This window comes from Dermochelys coriacea, chromosome 7 (assembly GCF_009764565.3).
Source record: "Dermochelys coriacea isolate rDerCor1 chromosome 7, rDerCor1.pri.v4, whole genome shotgun sequence".
Taxonomy (NCBI): Eukaryota; Metazoa; Chordata; order Testudines; family Dermochelyidae; genus Dermochelys; species Dermochelys coriacea.
The window spans coordinates 75,686,834-75,704,159 of NC_050074.1; the positions used below are offsets into that span (position 1 = coordinate 75,686,834).

The 17,326-nt window shown below is 37.9% G+C and overlaps 1 protein-coding gene across 7 annotated transcripts in view; it reads right to left on the reverse strand.

Annotated features, from left to right (window-relative positions):
• CCSER2 (coiled-coil serine rich protein 2) overlaps nt 1-17,326 on the reverse strand; it is a 133,370-nt gene that overhangs the window by 23,003 nt on the left and 93,041 nt on the right. For 6 of the 7 annotated variants that reach the window (XM_038411228.2, XM_038411224.2, XM_038411226.2 and 3 more), the window contains exons 8-9: nt 15,343-15,429; nt 10,786-10,884 (exon numbers count right to left, since the gene is read on the reverse strand). In XM_038411228.2, coding sequence (XP_038267156.1) covers nt 10,786-10,884; nt 15,343-15,429 — 186 coding nt within the window. The remainder of the gene's footprint in view (nt 1-10,785; nt 10,885-15,342; nt 15,430-17,326) is intronic. The other variant, XM_043518685.1, reaches the window with a different exon arrangement.

The following is a 17,326-nucleotide window of genomic DNA, read 5'->3' on the forward strand; positions in this document are numbered from 1 at the left end:
AGATTTTGCAAAATAACTTAGACAGCCTGGCAGTGCTCATTAAATATGGACAACAGTCACATACAGGCTGAGAATCCGTGTCCCAGGGTTTAGCCCAAGCAGCATTACCTCATTATAAATTTCTTAAAACAAGCAGGCCACGCTGAAAAAGAAAAATGGAAACATCACTTACCTTAGCTTTTCTAAAGGTGTTTTATGGATTTTCCTGGATCACAGAGCCTTTGTGCGAGACTGGTGGAACTTAAGCTACTGTAGCTCAAGCTTTCAAGGCAGTCATAGCAGATAGAGTGTAAACCAAGTGCCCTACGGGCTGTCATGTGCCTCTCACTGCTGAGTAAAATGCTGCTCTCCAAATGCCCCAAATACATGCATTGATTGTATGGGAGCAGAAACATCCAGAAAGAAAAGGCAATTTAACATAATCGTAAGATAAAAGATAAGCCTCAGAAAAAAGCGAAAGGTATGAAACAAACTAATTTATACACTCTGAGGTGAAGGGAGTGGGCCAGTGAGAATCCTCCCCAAAGATGCTGCCAGCTTCATCCCCTACTTTTCACATGAGAGCTTGGTCTTGACCATTTACGAGACACGGTAAGCTGTAAGGGATTTGCCACATCCTCACGAGTCCAACACAGAGTGTAAGGGCAAGGCAACACTCCTGAATGGCAAATCTTGGGCCCTGTAATTCTTAATCATGCGCCTTGTATACTTCTGGACCAATATTAACTGAAAGTCAGTTGTTTTTGACAAAGCTAGAGAAAGTTAGGATCCTCTCTTGCAGAGTCACTACTGCATGAACATGCACTTGGCATCTGCAGAGTCCTGGAGCTCATGCTCATTCAAATTATAGTGACCACCCTGATGCTTAGCCTTTCCAAACTCAAGGGGCTGGAATAGCTGATGAGATAGGGATGAGGACCAGAGCTTCTTAAGGAAGTTTTATGCAGCATGGATTCTGGCTGCGTCAGAGCCCTGGAGCAAGAGGTGTCGGTGTAAAGGTGTCCAGGGCAGAACTTCCTGCACAGGAATGCCAAGTCTCAGTAATGAGCCTCAGCCTCAGATTAAAAAAAGTACTTGAGTGCTCCAAGAGAACATACGCCTGCTAATACAGGGCAAGAAAAATACTTAGAAACTTCTGTTGTGTGGTAATCTCACAAAGGACCAGGAGTTATTGATTCTAATTTCAAAGGATATAGCAATATCCATATCCCCATCTCTGTTTCAAGCACATGAATGCAGGAGGGGAAACACAGATGTACCAGTATGAGGCTGCCTGGAATCAGGGCCTTCAAGAATGTCAGGGAGAAGCTGACCCCCTATGTGTCTCCTAATTCAGTGAGCTGCACAGAGTCCCCACCTCATAATAACCAGTGCCAAACATCCAGGAGCACCTGCTTGGTGGAGATGCAGGATGCTTCAGGGGGAAGCCTCCCTTCTTAACTTAGCAAGGCAGCAGAGCCTGCACTGATACAAGTAGCACTGGCACTGCATCATGGTGCTGGGTGGCCATTAGCTTTGAGAGTTTATCCTTCAAAGCACACCAGGCTGGCCTTGGACTAAGTTACAGTGGACTCCATGAGTTGCTTAAGGAGGGCTTGAAGAACTCGCCACATTTCTGAAGTGCTGGGGATGACATCTGCACATGTATTGGGCGCTCCTGCACATTGCAATTGAGTCAGAGGCAGACTCGCAACATACACAATTCTGTTCTGAACATTGTTCTGATTCACAAAAGATCTGAAGCTACTAAGTAGTCATCAATCTTCTTTGGACACCATAACTAATAAAAGTATAAGGAAGTGATGCAAAAAGGGAAATACCAGACAATCAGAGAAACTAATGTTAAGCATAAAGATCAGCACTGAATTAAGACATATGCTGAGTTAAAAAACAGAAGTTCAGTGCCAAAGCAGCAGAGCAAGTACCAATACACTCAGCTTTAAGGCTACCTTAAATCATACCAAAGTGCCCCCTCTCACGCCCCCCAAAAAAAGGTCCAAATGCCAAATCAAACAGCAGGCATCAAGATATTGCAGAGGTATGCTGAGCCAACTAATTCAAAGACTTCAGGAGAAATCTGTAAAATCTGTAGAAATCTGAACCAGGCCTGACTAGAAGGCAAAGTTGGAACAGATAAAGGATAGGATACCTCAGCTAGGATCTAGAGAATAATTGGAGCAATAGCCAATGTTGTGCTTGTTCCTGTCAAAACTTGATTTCCCAACAAGAATCAACAATGAACTGATGAAAAAGTTTAGAAGGGTGAATTTATTCTTGGCAGAGGGTGGCATATGACTGCAAGTTGGGGAAATAGCTTCCATTCTTCCCCATCTACTGCTTCAGGATAGAAAAAAAAATACTTGAGAGCTAGAAGAGTTCCTTCCATCAGTCTTATGCCAAGGAGCTGAGACCCAGGAGTGATAATCGTGCACAGATTGTATCATTAGCAAATTTAATTTTTCTGTTTCTTAGGAAGTAATTACAACTGTCCTCATAAATACAAGTCAAACAATTTGTCATCAGCAGATTTTTAAAATGACTTAAAGAATAGGCTTTAAAAATTCTGTATCTGTTTAATATTAGAGACAGTAAACCCACAGTGTCTTGAATCAATGCATGCAATGGTTAGAGACCAATATATTTAATCAAAATATTTCTAGCAAGTTTGAACTTTCATAAGTCAAGTGTTGAACACTTTTTAAAAAAGGTAAACAAACTGTAAAATTAATTTTTATATTTGTTCTCAGGGACTGAATATCCTGTTGCTACTTTCAAAAGAAAGATACCTTTCCCTGACTCCCAAGCACAAAGTTCATTATAAATCAGCCTTGCAAAATTCTACTTGCCCACTTCCCTAAGGCATGTAAAATATTAGGGTTTTTTTCATTATTGTTGTGAAATAAACAGTAGGTAAGGAGATTTCATCCTCCAGTGGTGACCTCACATGACAGTTTTTTGAAATTGTTATGAACTATCCTGAAATTATGCCAGCGTAGGGAGCAGCGCATGTATCTTCAATAACTGGAGATCAAACTACATTAAAGTTATTGCCATTACCCCATCACAGATTTTAATTGTGGTAGCTGACATCAAATATAAAAGTCTTCAAACATACACAAGACTAAAAATATAACTTTCCTTTGTTGTGCCTAGATGCTCCAAGATTCATAACACCCAGTGATCTTACCTTATATATCACATCTGCTGCAATATCTAGGCATGTGGCAGCAATTTGAAGACAGCAGAAGCCTTGCTTCTAATAGATTTCTATTTTGTGCATTGACATCAAGTCCTTAATATGAAACATAAACTTCCCATAAATTAGTTTATCTAAGGGTTTTGTTTTACTACTTAATGATAGTTTTAAAAGATAAAGATTAACGGAATAAGTAGATAAGATACAGGACATCATAGTGACTCCTTATGGAGTTATCATGATCTACTGCATCAGTGAATATGTGGAAGGCTTTATTCTATGGATTATCGATATAATACAGATAGTAATGGTTCTCTCTAAGCAAATATGGTCTACTGCACCAATGGGGGCCTATATTCATAATATAATATGCTATATAATCAGTACCCTATATACCATGAATGCAAAGTATGTGTAATAAAAATCATGAAAGGCAGGCACACTAACTGCTTTTTAAATAGTAATGTCCGAATCCTTAACTATTTTAAAGAAAAATTTATTCCAAGTCTCTATGCTTTATGAATGAGTTAGAGGTGAAAATAATAAATTAAAACTACAAAGCTTGAAATTGTTTGTGCACTTGGCTTAGAAAACAGAAGAACTAAATTTGCTTTCGGAAAGTGTCTTTTGGTAGAGATCTTGAACGAATAAGCCCAGCACAAAGAGTGATGATCCCTAACATGCTAATGGAAACAGATATGCTATAGTGAAATGGCCATGGTAATGACCCCCTTTTTTTAAAAAGGAGTTTGTTTAATCAGAGCACACATCCACTTACAAAAACAAAACAAAAAAAACCCAAAAAGTGGAAGGATGGAGTGCACTGAAATATAAACCATCTTAAATTAATCCTAAAAATGTAGTTACCGAAGACAATGTAAAACAAAGTTATTTAACAAGGAACTGCTAAATTAGAACTCTGTTATACTTTAAAAACAGGGCATCACCATCACTGCTAGAATAGTTTATTCTTTTATTTATCCTTTTTATTATTTTATTCTGACCCCTACACTTTGAGATCCTCTACACTAATTGTTTGATATTTAAGTTCTATTTCCTAAAATATTGCTAGAGACCGTGGTTATGATTTCAGATGAATACTTACTCTATAGGAGCTGTTGTAACACATGATTAGCAGAGTTGCCAGGATTTATAGATCAGTAATACAATTCTAAAAGTCAATGTACACTGACAGAAGGAGCTCTCCGACCTTCATATTTGACAACATTAAGGATCTGAGAATTAAAGTGTCTAGAGGAATTATACTTTTGCTACAGGGTACTCTGTTCTATAAAATATAGCCCATTTGAGTAAACAGTCACAACACTTCATAATTAATATCAGATTTAGAAGTACTGAATTTGAATTCCAGGAAGCAAGCATCATGCATTTAAGGCTGACTATGAAAGATAATGAAGCAAAAGAAGTTATTAAAAAACTACACTGTTTTGTGGTGAGAAAAAAGACATTTTATTATGGTCTCTAATGCCACTTCCTTTTATTGTATTCCTCCATCATGAAAATACAGCTTATTGTCTCTCTTTTTCTTTTTGCAGGTGATATTTTATATAATTTGGTTCCAACTCAATTGTGATTTCATGCCAAAACTTCTCTATTTATAATTATACTAAGCCATGCAAGAGAGTACACAAACATTCATATTAACAGATAGACTATAAAACTGCTGTCACTGTAAAATCAAGCTAAAGTTTTGCATGCACATCTTCCATTGTAGCTTGATATAGTCACTGTTTAGCAAATCATTCCAATGCAATAAAACAAAAGCTTTAAAAATGTGGGTTTTGTACTTGGGTTACAATATGACTGGAGGAGGAAACGGATTGAGAACATTTATTTTGAACTGACTTATTTAAAATGAAAGGTCAAAAAAAACAAACCAAATTAAATTTCAATGAAATAGTGTCTTAGTGCTTACTGTGGCTGTGTCTATTTGTACAGCTTATCTGTCTCCTACTTGTTTCCAAGGACAAATATAGAAGGTAAAGAACATTTATTTGCTATGCTAAACTAGGCCTACATAGATTCCCAAAAATCTAAATTTAAAAACCAACTTTTTTAGGAATTAGAATTTTAGTCACAAAAACAAGAAAATTACAAGTAAAGTGGAAAATACATATGAATGGTGCAAAGGACCACAGGCTGATTTTCACAATAACCAAATGGTGCTTAACTCCCCTAGGCTCTCTTGAAAAATCAAAGATATACAGGATAACATAACAAGGTATTCAACAACCAGAGGATATCAAATTACCTAGTTTTAGACTGATAAGCAGGCCATCAACATATGTAGACAAATTTAGTACAAAAAGTATTTAGTATTAGTTAAATCAGTTTTTTTCCTGCTTCGCCTTTTCATTCATTATATACATCAGAAAATTAAACTAAAAAGGCAAAATTTGTTTAGTGTTTTCCAATTACAAACCAAAAGCCACAGGGTGCTGTGCTATTGCTAGTTAATATTTTAACAGAGTGGCACCCATAATGTGGCCCAAGAACCACAAATCATCTGTGAAACTTTTGCTGGTGACCATCCATCTCACCATGGACCACAAGGTACTTGCTCTTTTCACTTCCAATTGCTGTAATTAAGGCTGTGATTCTGTCACAGAAGACATGGATTCTGTGACTTTCCATGACATCCATGACTTCTGCAGCTGCAACAGCCTATGCAGCTAGCTGCGAGGCACCTGAGCAGCTGGCCCCAGGGCCAGCCACATTGGCCCATTAGTGCCAAGATCTAGTCACATCTTTCTTCATGCCCTCTTTGACGACACAAAGTTCCACTTGGCTAAAATCTTTCAGTTTTAAAGGGCCTTTCCTTCAGAAGGAAAAGTCATTCAGAGGAACCACTTCACCCACAATTGAAATGCAAAATTCTCTATGACAGACTGTAGAATGTATCCTACGAGATGCTGTTGTGTGTTGTTAAGCAATACATCAAGACAAAGTGAAGAACCCCATCAACTGAAATTACAGACAATATCGGTTGACACAATGTAATTATCCAAACTGGAATTTGGCCAGGACACCAAGGTTAACACCTCTCTTATAAGAAGTACCATAGTCAGCCCTATAATCATTGTGCCGATTTCTGTCTCATTATAGAGAAAGACTGGCAATGTCATCATCAAAACGTATAATTGTGTACATCAGAGGGATACCATCTTGGGGGAAAAAAAATCACATTTCTATCTAAAAGTTTTAAACCCAGTAGTTACAAGCAACAGCAAGATTACACACACTGAAAGTTAACAAGAAAACTTTTTCTGGTTTACTTTGAATATTTGACACTTTCTGAATAGTCATTTTTATTTTTTCCCTTGGTCACATTTTCTTCTTCCTGTTAAGATCCTTATAAATATGAAGAGGGTAGCTCAAGCTTATACTATTTATTATTTTATGTATAGAGAAATATTTTTTTAAAAATAGGACATCCTATTAAATTCATATATGATTAAAACTGGAATTTTAAAAAAAGTTTCCAAGAAGTTCAAGTTGACAACCTCTCTTTAAAACACAGAGTATTACACAACATTTTCCTTCACTTCTGGACTCACTCCTCATATCCTGAACATTAATATTACCTTTACAGTTTAATTTAGGCAATAGGTGAAAATTAGACTATAAGTGCAGTTCTAGGCCCAGCAGTTAATTGTGGGGACGTTGTTATAAAGGAGAAACCATTGCATTTCGCCCTAATATGCACTCATTCAAATTGATTAAGGATATATACAGTGTCTGAGCCAACTCTGACACTATTTCACTGATTTGTCTGTGTTATTAAAGTCTCATCAATGTTCCTACTAAACATGCATCAAATCAAACAAAAAGTATACCTAACTCATTTTTATTTGTTTTTCAAAATCATTAGATTATAGATTCTTTAGCTGTAAGATTATATTAAGACATTTGATTTGTAGAACCATTAAAATTGGTTTCTATAGGAGTAGGGCTCTTTGAAATGGATTGTCAGTATGGATCCCCACTCTTGGAATAAATGAGCTTCTGGTGCAAGAGCTTGGATCCTTCTAGATAACAGTGTCCACTGGACCATTCACCCTCCACCGTCTCCCCTGGGTCCAAATTTTTAAGGAGCATGGTTCCAACTGCTCCTGCAGTTTCTTCCACTGATTCAGAAATTTTCATAGGAGAGACTCTGAAGTAGCATGGAATTGTTGATCCTTGTAGGTGATCAACTCAAACAGCCAGATAGCAAATAACTTTCTTTTTTTGTCAATTACCCATAAGGTTCCTCCTTTTTTGGAGATTAACAAGAAGTTATGAACTGCCAAGAGGAAGGTCTGAAAAGCATTAATTAAGAGGTACTGCAAGATTGCGCCTCTGATTTGGGCATCTAATGTACAGCCCAAAGCAAGAGTAGAGCGTTGCAAAAGCGTGTACACAGCTCATTGCATATTTCAGTGATTGACACAGTGAACATGTATATTGTAGAAGCTGCCTCAGACCTAGCCGAGTGCACTCCGATACCTCCAGGTGGCTGAATGCCTGCCAGGTACCAATAACTATATAAATACAACTTAATATATTTGGACACTCTTTGAGCAGAGAGGTCATAAAAATGTCTAGAGAATTTATGCATAGATTCAGTACTAGAGCCTGATCTCCCTTCAAGTGAACTAGATTCAGCACAATTTACAAGCAGGATAATTATGGGAGTGAGATCACAGACCACTTTAGAAAGGAATTAAGAGTGAGCACTCAGGACTAAAATTTTTATGGACATGTTATAGAAAGGAACAACCTTGACGACTACAAAGCACTAACTTGTGGTTGTGATACGAGTATGAGGAATACTGTCTCCAAAGACAACAGTCCGATGAAGTTCAGATTCAAATCCCATACGAGAAGTACTGTATGCATTAGAGGAAATATCACGGAGCTGCCTTTCCGAAACTTATAGTGTGAATGAAGATTGCCCATCTACGTACCAGACTATGGAAAGCAGACATGCCACCCAAGTAGAGCCTGACAAAACTCAAAGACAGTTTTGACTGTTCCAAGTGTAGTAGCCTGCTCAAAATGACTACAATGGGATCAAGAGATCCAGTATACTAGGAAATGGGATATGTGCTTCCAACTTCCTGAGAGTTAGAGAACTAAAAGTGCTGAGCTCAGGCCAGAACTAGTAACAGCATCTTACTCTCAATTTGCCTGAATCATCAATATCTTTTGGGAGCACCAGAATTGGTGAACTTTTGATCCCAGTCCAAGAGATAATCTGTCAGTGACACTGGATTGAACCCACATTAGATTACACCCAGAAATATCTAGCACTGATTGGCAGCAAAGAACCCCAACTAGGGGTGTCCCTCTTGCAGAACAAAATGCATGATCAAGGCCTAAAGGGACCAGTCATGGTGCTAATTTTACTTTCAATTTAAGAGCTTTGCTAAGACACTGCTTTTCTTTGTCACATGAAGAGTCAGCAGAGTGATGTATGGCAGTTACTTCAATTAAAAAAACGAAGAACTTCCTGAGTGAGCTAGCAAGATTGGGCACCATCATAATGGCTGGGATAACTATCATCAAGGTGCTGTCTTGACAACTTTGGATCAAATCAGAGGGAAAATAGCCCTGCAAGACAGAAACTAATCCTGTAGTGTCCACAATCCTGAATAATTGGATTGTCTCTCTGAGGACCTCAGACCAGTCCTGAGGCCTCACTGACCATTACTTCAGATAGGAAAATAAGTGAGAAGGGAACTACTTCTAGGGGATGGTCATCCTTCATCTGCCACAGCTGAAAATCTCAACGTGACCTGAGAAAACAGTTATAGAAAGGAACAACCATCCCATCAGGACTATAAATCTCTAACTTTGATGGTCTCTGTGAGGACATGCTAAGGTGCCCATGCTATCACAACGGGTACAGTACACCTTCTTTAACCAACACTGCATAGGACTCAGACATACTCTGAAAAATGGTGTCACAGAGGCGCATGAAGCCACAAATCCCTACAACACTAGGAAGAATCCCACATACTCAAATCTGCGATATTACAGTACGTTGTCTCCTGGCTGCTATGGCAGCTGTGCTCTGGCGCTGTAAAGGAGTGGATTTCATCTGGACCAAATGAGTGAAGAGGTCAAGAGATTTATAGTTGGCTTGAGAATTTTTGATTTTTCCTAATGTGTCAAATAAATGCCTCAAACATGGACATTGTAATGGAAATTATGTTACTGCAAGAAGCACAAGGCTTGAAGCCCGCCTCTCTAAACTACTTTATCCATGCCAATGGCCAGAAACAACGAAAACACATACAAGATAAAAATAATCAACCTAACAAAACTGAAACATGGAAAAATGAAGACTAGACATTTCCAAAAAAACAAGTTCCCAAAGGGACAGAAGTATGACATACCCAGTAAGCGGAACATCAAGGATATTGATGCTTCAAGTAGTGAAGAAGTCAGAAGGAAGTGAAGGGTGGTTAAAGGTTACAGTCTCTTTTCTATCCTCAGTATTTAAAGCAAGGAAGAAGAAGGATGGTGAATGTACCCCGGACACTGCTTGCTAGAGGCTTCTCAGCTTTGAGGCGTTGTTTGATCCCAGTAGTGGGAATCTAAATTGGCAATTCTCAGAATTAGAAACTTTTTTTGGTAATCTTACATCAAATTCTCCCAACAACTTTTACAAATGTAAAAGTGATTCATGTCTAAGCTGTATACCCTGGTGTCAGAATGAAAGCTAAGTAATTGTATTGAGCCATTTAAGAAAATTACCGGAACTATCTGAGCAGTGATTGACAAATCTGTCCTTGGGTCATATGCTGGCAGCTCACAGTGCTAGCTTGTCACATAGTGCTGCTAGCTCCTCATTTCTGGGTGTTAAGATGGCAGAATACAACATTAAGTAAACTCCTAAAGTTATTAGTATAGCTGCCTCCAAAATATAATGCAGTTGGAAATGTGAGAGAAGGTCATCCATGCAATTTCATATAGGAGGGAAGATTGTCTCTTTATTTCCTCCACCCTTTAAATATTTGAAAATCCATGATGCTAAACTCTCTAGCGGAATAAATGAAAAAGAGGATAACTTCTGTTACATTCATGAATTAAGTTCAGGTCAATACATTGCTACGTTTGTCAGGACAAGTGAGCACAGAGACCCTGAAATTTATCACAAAGAAACTCGATCAAATGAGAGTACTTTGTACTATAAACATTGTTTTTAAAAGTGTTTTAATGTGTGATCAGAGATACAGTGCCTTGGCCCAAGAGAATTAAATTGTGATTAAAATTAAAAAGAGACAGATTTTCTATTATTGCCTCATTTTATTTATTCATTAGTAAACACATGCTCTAAAATAAGGCCCAAATAAGGAGAAAGAAAAAATATGGATTGGAGACTGAACTCTTAAAAGAATGTCAAATACCTGCTGCAGAATTACAAGGATATAAAAATGCAATAATCAGTCTTACACAGTGTGGAAAATCTTTAGAGCAGATGAGAGTCACATGGTGGAGTGGTATAAAATAAGAATGAATCAGAGAATGAAACACACAAAATCTTACTTGAGAGAGAGAGAATGGTAAGTGTTACTCACAGAACTTCTCCTGCAGGAGGTTTGTGTGAATTTGTCAGCATATGTGCACATCGTCCCTTTAGGTTTTTGGCCATCTTTGTGACAGTTACACCTAGTTGCCTTAGCCCCCCATCAAAGAAAAGAAAGAAAACAATGAATGTATTACACATTTTTTTCCAATGAAACACAATGTGAATGGTATTTTGGTAATAAGACTCAAGTTTAATGTTCAACCATTATGTGGTATGTTGCAAAGTGGTGTAATGATTTTAGCTGGGGAACTTGTATTTAAAGTCCTACACAACTGGCCATCAGGAAGTTTAGACTTGAAATTAGACAAAAGTTTCTAACCATCAGAGGAGTAAAGTTCTGGACAGTCTTCCAAGGGAAACAGTGGGGGCAAAAGACATATCCGGCTTCAAGACTAAGCTTGATAAGTTTATGGAAGAGATGATATGATGGGATAGCCTAATTTTGGCAATTAATTGATCTTCGACTATTAGCGGTAGATATGCTCAACGGCCTGTAATGGGATGTTAGATCGGGTGGGATCTGAATTACTACAGAGAATTCTTTCCTGGGTGTCTGGCTGGTGAATCTTGCCCACATGCTCAGGGTTTAGCTGATCGCCATATTTGGGGTCTGGAAGGAATTTTCCTCCAGGGCAGATTGGCAGAGGCCTTGGGCGGGGGGGTTCACTTTCCTCTGCAGTGTGGGGCACGGGTCACTTGCTGGAGGATTCTCTGCACCTCAAAGTCTTTAAACCATGATTTGAGGACTTCAGTAGCTCAGACATAGGTTTGAGGTTTGTTACAGGAGTGGGTGGGTGAGATTCTGTGGCCTGCGTTGTGCAGGAGTCAGACTAGATGATCATAATGGTCCCTTCTGACCTTAAAGTCTATGATTCTATGAATGTTTTCCCAGAGAATGCTTATAAATAATTTAGAATTGATGTTCAGGTTTTAGGTGGGGGAGTGGGTTATGCTCACTTAAATTTCGAAAAGCCTGTCTACACAGGGGAGTTAGTACAGTGTAAGCTAGGGTGTGAATTTAAAGTGCACTAACTATTCTGCATTAACACGCTGTGTAGTCACTCTTAGAGCACACTGAAAGTGCCTTTGTGTGGTATAGTTTAGTACAAGCTTCTACTAGCTCAGTTGCAACTGTAAGAAGCTAAACTGCAGAGGTATTTTTATAGTCTACAGGGAGTGTTAGTGTGGAATAGTTAGTGTACTTTAAAATTCACACCCTAACTTACTCTGCACTAACTTCCCATGAAGATAAGCCCTACATTACTATATTCAGTGCATCTTCAAATAATTATGATCACAAGAGCTATTCTTCTTTAGAATACAGTTCCCTTCTACATACCAAAGTTTGTCAATTGCTGTAACAACTAGGTATACTACTCAGCAAGAAGGTAAATATAATTTGAAGGTCTACTAACTGTAGGTAAGACTTTTTTTTTTTTATTTTATTTTATTCATTTGTTTTTTTGTTATAGTATTACCTGGAATTCTATGATTTAAAGTGAATAAAAATAAAAATAAAAACCTAACTTTTCATTTCCCTTTCAGAGAAGGGAAGTGAATACACGCCACATATACAGACCAGGCCAGTTCAATGTGTATATGTACACATATATATTTGCAAACAGAGATGGAGATAGTATCCATGTGAAAAATTGCAGAGCCATATGATAAATCAATACATCATGCACCTTTGACCACTTCCTTTACCTCAGTCCACAAACCTCTCCCCTTGGGCTTTAGTCTAATGTTATAAACCTGTGAAAGTCTTTAAACAGCCATTAATTTCTTGCCTCACTCTAATTAACCTGCTATAGAATTATTTCTTCCCTCTCTTCAAAAGGAAAATCTTTCTCCAAAATGCCATGTTCTTACTATCTCATCTTCGAGGACAAGGCTGGTGACAAGTATAAGAACAAATACCTTGAAATCCTTAGTGGCTAGAAATGGGAGTGTTATACCATCTGAAAGTAAAGCTTTTCAGTGTAGCCATGTAATGTTTCATGGTATGAAACCTCAAAATTATAATAACTATATTCAGAAATGCTACAGTATTTCTATAATTTATTTACACTATATAACAGTATTTACAGATTTCTATGTTATTAGTAATTTTTCTCCCTTGGAGGCCTGAAGTTTTGTTCTTATTGTAACTAAGGGGCCTGACTGTGCAGGTGAAGGAATAAGACAAATAGTCCAGATACAATTTTAAAAGCCTCCAACATTTCTAAAGAAGTTCCTCTGAAATATATGAAACATACAGAATATGTGATAGTGTAGTATAAATTTTATCAGTACTTGCTTGGAAAAAACTTACACCATACTTTACATATATAACAATATGAAATACATGATGGTGTGGTAAACACACATGCGCTCCTTATTTTAAGTTTATCTCAACAGGGAATTGCATTTATATGATACTTAGACAATACATCCTTTATATTTTTAACAAATTCTATAGGGTTCTATAAAAACATCTCTAAAAAACTTTGTTTCCCCATATTATATTCTGTTAATCTTTTTTCATAAGGGAGTGGTAGGTAGATCACTGCCTAGCTAGATTTTTGTTGTTGTTGTTTACACGGGAAAGGGGAGAAAAATCTTCCACCAGTTGACAAGGCGAATGCTTATACATCTCCACCCACCCATGACAGAAAAAATAAAGCCAGATTACAAAGCTTTCTGCTGTGCACTTTGTACCGAAAACTATGAAGCCCTAAATAAACTTTTAATGTGACATCCAGTGTCAACCTTAACACATCCATGATCTGAACTATCATGGTTAGTGAGAATTAATTTTTACTTACGAAAACAAAATCTGAAAGTGGTGATTAATACAAAATCTTCATCATTATACTCAGTCAAGGCAAGTGTTTTGATTGCATGAGCATGGAGGATTTGAAGAGTGGACAGGTATTCACTCACTTTTTACTCACATCGCAGAAGTCTCTTCAAAAAAAGTTCACAACAAGCCAAGCTTCCATCCTCTCTTGAAAGTCTTCCCACCCCATATTAAAATATAGCTGCACCGGTCACAAATGTCAAATCAACCAGGCTCATCAGGGGATCAAATAGATTTACCTAATTATTTAAGCAAATAATATCCAAAGCTATAGCGATTTCCCCTCACCACCCAACAATCAGGCCTGTGTAGAACAAGATAATTTGCTATAACATGGCAATCTGTGCTGCAGTGACAGGGAAGACAAAATCCAGAATTAGCCCAAGACAGCAGTAAAAGAAAAAAATAAATAAATGTACTGAACTTTTACTAGGGAGTTGGTTTTTTAAAAAAATCATGAAGGCTGTATTTACTGCCTACTTAGGAGCCATTAACTGCATTGATGGCCTAAGATTAAAAATTAGTGGTTGTCTTAATATGCTCTTTAATAAATCTATGTGGAGAAAGAACATAATTTTTCATTTTACTGTTATACCTGTTCATTGCTTTAAAAAAAGCCTCAGAGAACAGTTACAGCTATATTCACTTTCTGTAAGTTCAATCATGCATATAACAAATATTGTTAGTTTGTGAGGTACTTTTCAATTCCAATATTAGTTGAAAAATCATTTAACAATTACTTGGCCAATCATTTTTAAAATTTTCTTTATTTAAGCTGTGTGTGTTATTAATCAGGGTTATCATCTATTACATCCTGCACCCAGGCCATAAATAATAAATAAGGCTACATTTTAGTCACTGGTATTTTTAGCACAAGTCATGGACAGGTCACGGGTCATAAACAAAAATTCATGGGCCCGTGACCTGACCATGACTTATTAAAAATACCCACCTTGACTAAAACTTGGGTGGAGGGCTGCGGGTGCTCTGGTGGAGGACAGTCCGGGGGCACCGTGAATTCTAGGGGTGGTGGCCCAGGACCCCTGCTGGTGCTGGGGAAGGTGGGAGCCGGGCTGTGGCACATGGCCTGGGATCCCCGCTGGTGCTGGGTGAGGTGGCAGGGACTTCCTACCCAGCTCCGTGTCCCTGCAGCTCCTAGGCGGTGGAGGCAGGGGCCAGATCAGCGGCTCCAATGCTCCCGCCACAAGTGCCAGCTGCCGCAGCTCCCGTTGGTCAGGAACCACAGCCAATGGGAGCTGCGGGTGCAGGTAGTGCGGAGACCTCCCGCCCCTCTGCTGCCTAGGAGCTGCAGGGGGGGGCCATGCCAGTGGGAGCTGGGGAGCCCCCCACCCCGAAGTAAGCACTACCCCACACTTCCCAATCCCCTGTCCCTAGCCCCTTCCCACATACCCAAACTTCTGCTGCTGACCCAGGGGCTTCCAGGCTCGGGCAGCCCCTGAGCCAGCACCAGTCACTGCAGAAGTCACAGAAAGTCATGGAATCTGTTACTTCCATGACCTCTGTGACAGACTCGCAGCCTTAATAATAAACATCTTTGTGATCTTGAAAGTATAAAACATCAAAGTCAAAAATCTAGCCCACTTAAAAGTCTTCAGGAGAATTACTATACAAATATATGCTCTGCAATGCATACATGTCTATTATTAAAATGTTTTAATGAGCAAAATGTAGAGTTATACTTACAAGCTGGTGCTCTAATCGTTTGATTGTTTCATCTTTTTTCTTCAGATCTTCTTTAAGCTGCCTGATCTCATTTAGCAGATCTTCAGTCTGACATATGAAGTAATAGAAAAATAGGCAACATGAAGTTTTCTACAGGGGGCTAGACAACACTATCTAATTTAACATTTCCCCAGGATATAGTAAATCAAATGCTGCTGAAGCACCAACAGGAAAATATGCATTCATCATGATAAATTCCTCCTAAAATATATGTTAGGCTCTGCTTTTATCTCATTGTCCACATGCTGACATGGTCTATATGTACATAAGCTGAAAGTATAGCTAAAAACAGTGGGGAAACTTGGCTGAACTGATATAGGGTTGAGCAAACACACTGTCTACTGTTAAATTTTTAATGTACGCTAGTTCCAATAAAAGTATTTTAAGCTCCTTTTTATTCACAATGGCTTTATGATCTTTCAAAATTACATAAGCTATTGAGAAAAAACTCACCACTGAGAATTACTGCATATTTATAACCCTGTTTATCTAACAATAAGTAGCAATACTATATGTTGTGTGAATTGCAATTTGAAAATTGTCACATGAAAGTAGAATAGAATAGAAAGAAAATAACAATTAATCACCTTTTATAAAAAATTTGCAAACAAGGATAATTATTTCTTGCATTGTACAGAAAGCCCTGTTGAGGTGAATTTTAACTTGGATCAAACAGGAGACGCAAGTCTTGAAGAGAAAAATGTTTATGCAAAGTTTTCAAGGATTTTTAACCTTGACAGCTATGAAATTATTTGGAGTTTTCTTAACATCTTTTGCTTTCTGTGGCATTTTAAAGTATTTCAGTGAATTAATCACGCTGTTCAGCTACACAAGGCATTGTGGGGGCATATTTTCAGTTAACATTTGCATAGGATTTCAGTTTAGTAAAGTCTGCTTTTATCTGCTGCGTTAGGATGAAACACTTAGACTCAAAGATCTCTTATGATAATGCAAACCACATGCAGCTACCAATTAAAGAAGATTATTTAAAAGTCACAATAACTGAATGTCAATTAAGTTTAGTTTTGAAACTAGAAGGCAATACTTTCTTTTTCTAGGAATTATTCATGTTTCAAGACTACATTTCTGAAAGACCTGAGATAGTACAAGCAGCGTAACTAGCTCAAAAGAGGACCACAGTACAAGGAGCAGAAATACAATTACATTGCACAGAGTGCCTGAAACATAAGTATTTTAGGTCCCAGTCTTGCTGTTGGCTTGTGTAGGTGTCTCCTTGCATCGATGCTGATCCCTACTGACTTAAATGGAACTCCACAAAGGAGCAAGAGTCCATCTGTGCAGAGCCAGCTACAGGACTAGTTTCTAAAATACATGTCCTTTCCAGTACATAGCCAAATCTAAGAAATAGTCCTCTAATTTTATTTGTTTCCTATTTCTGGTCCATTTAAAAAAAAAAAAAATCATATAATATCAGTTTCTTGCAGCTGCAGCCTGTAGATACTGGTGGATTTTATATCAAAGTGAAACATACTCAAATACTACAGTGATGGAGAACAGTATAAAAGATTTTTTTTAATAAAGCAGCACCCAAAACACATACCAGATCAACCCAAATCGAAAAGGAAAACCTGATCTTTTTTGGGCCACTCAACTTTGTCAGTGTCCCTTTTAAATATCTATTGCAAATCAACTCACATTCTTGATTTTATCATGTTTTAAAAGTTCTTCCTGCAGAAACACCTGCACTAATGACTGGAAGACCCCACTGCAAGTTCTAGAACTTTGCAAATTGGTGGATAAGTGAACAAAAAAAAATTGTAAACAAAATTAATTAATACTTTAATTACACTGTGATAGGTTTCAGAGTGGTAGCCGTGTTAGTCAGTATCAGCAAAAAGAACGAGGAGTGCTTGTGACACTTGAGAGACTAAAATTTATTTGAGCATAAGCTTTCGTGGGCTAAAGCCCACTTCATCAGATGCAT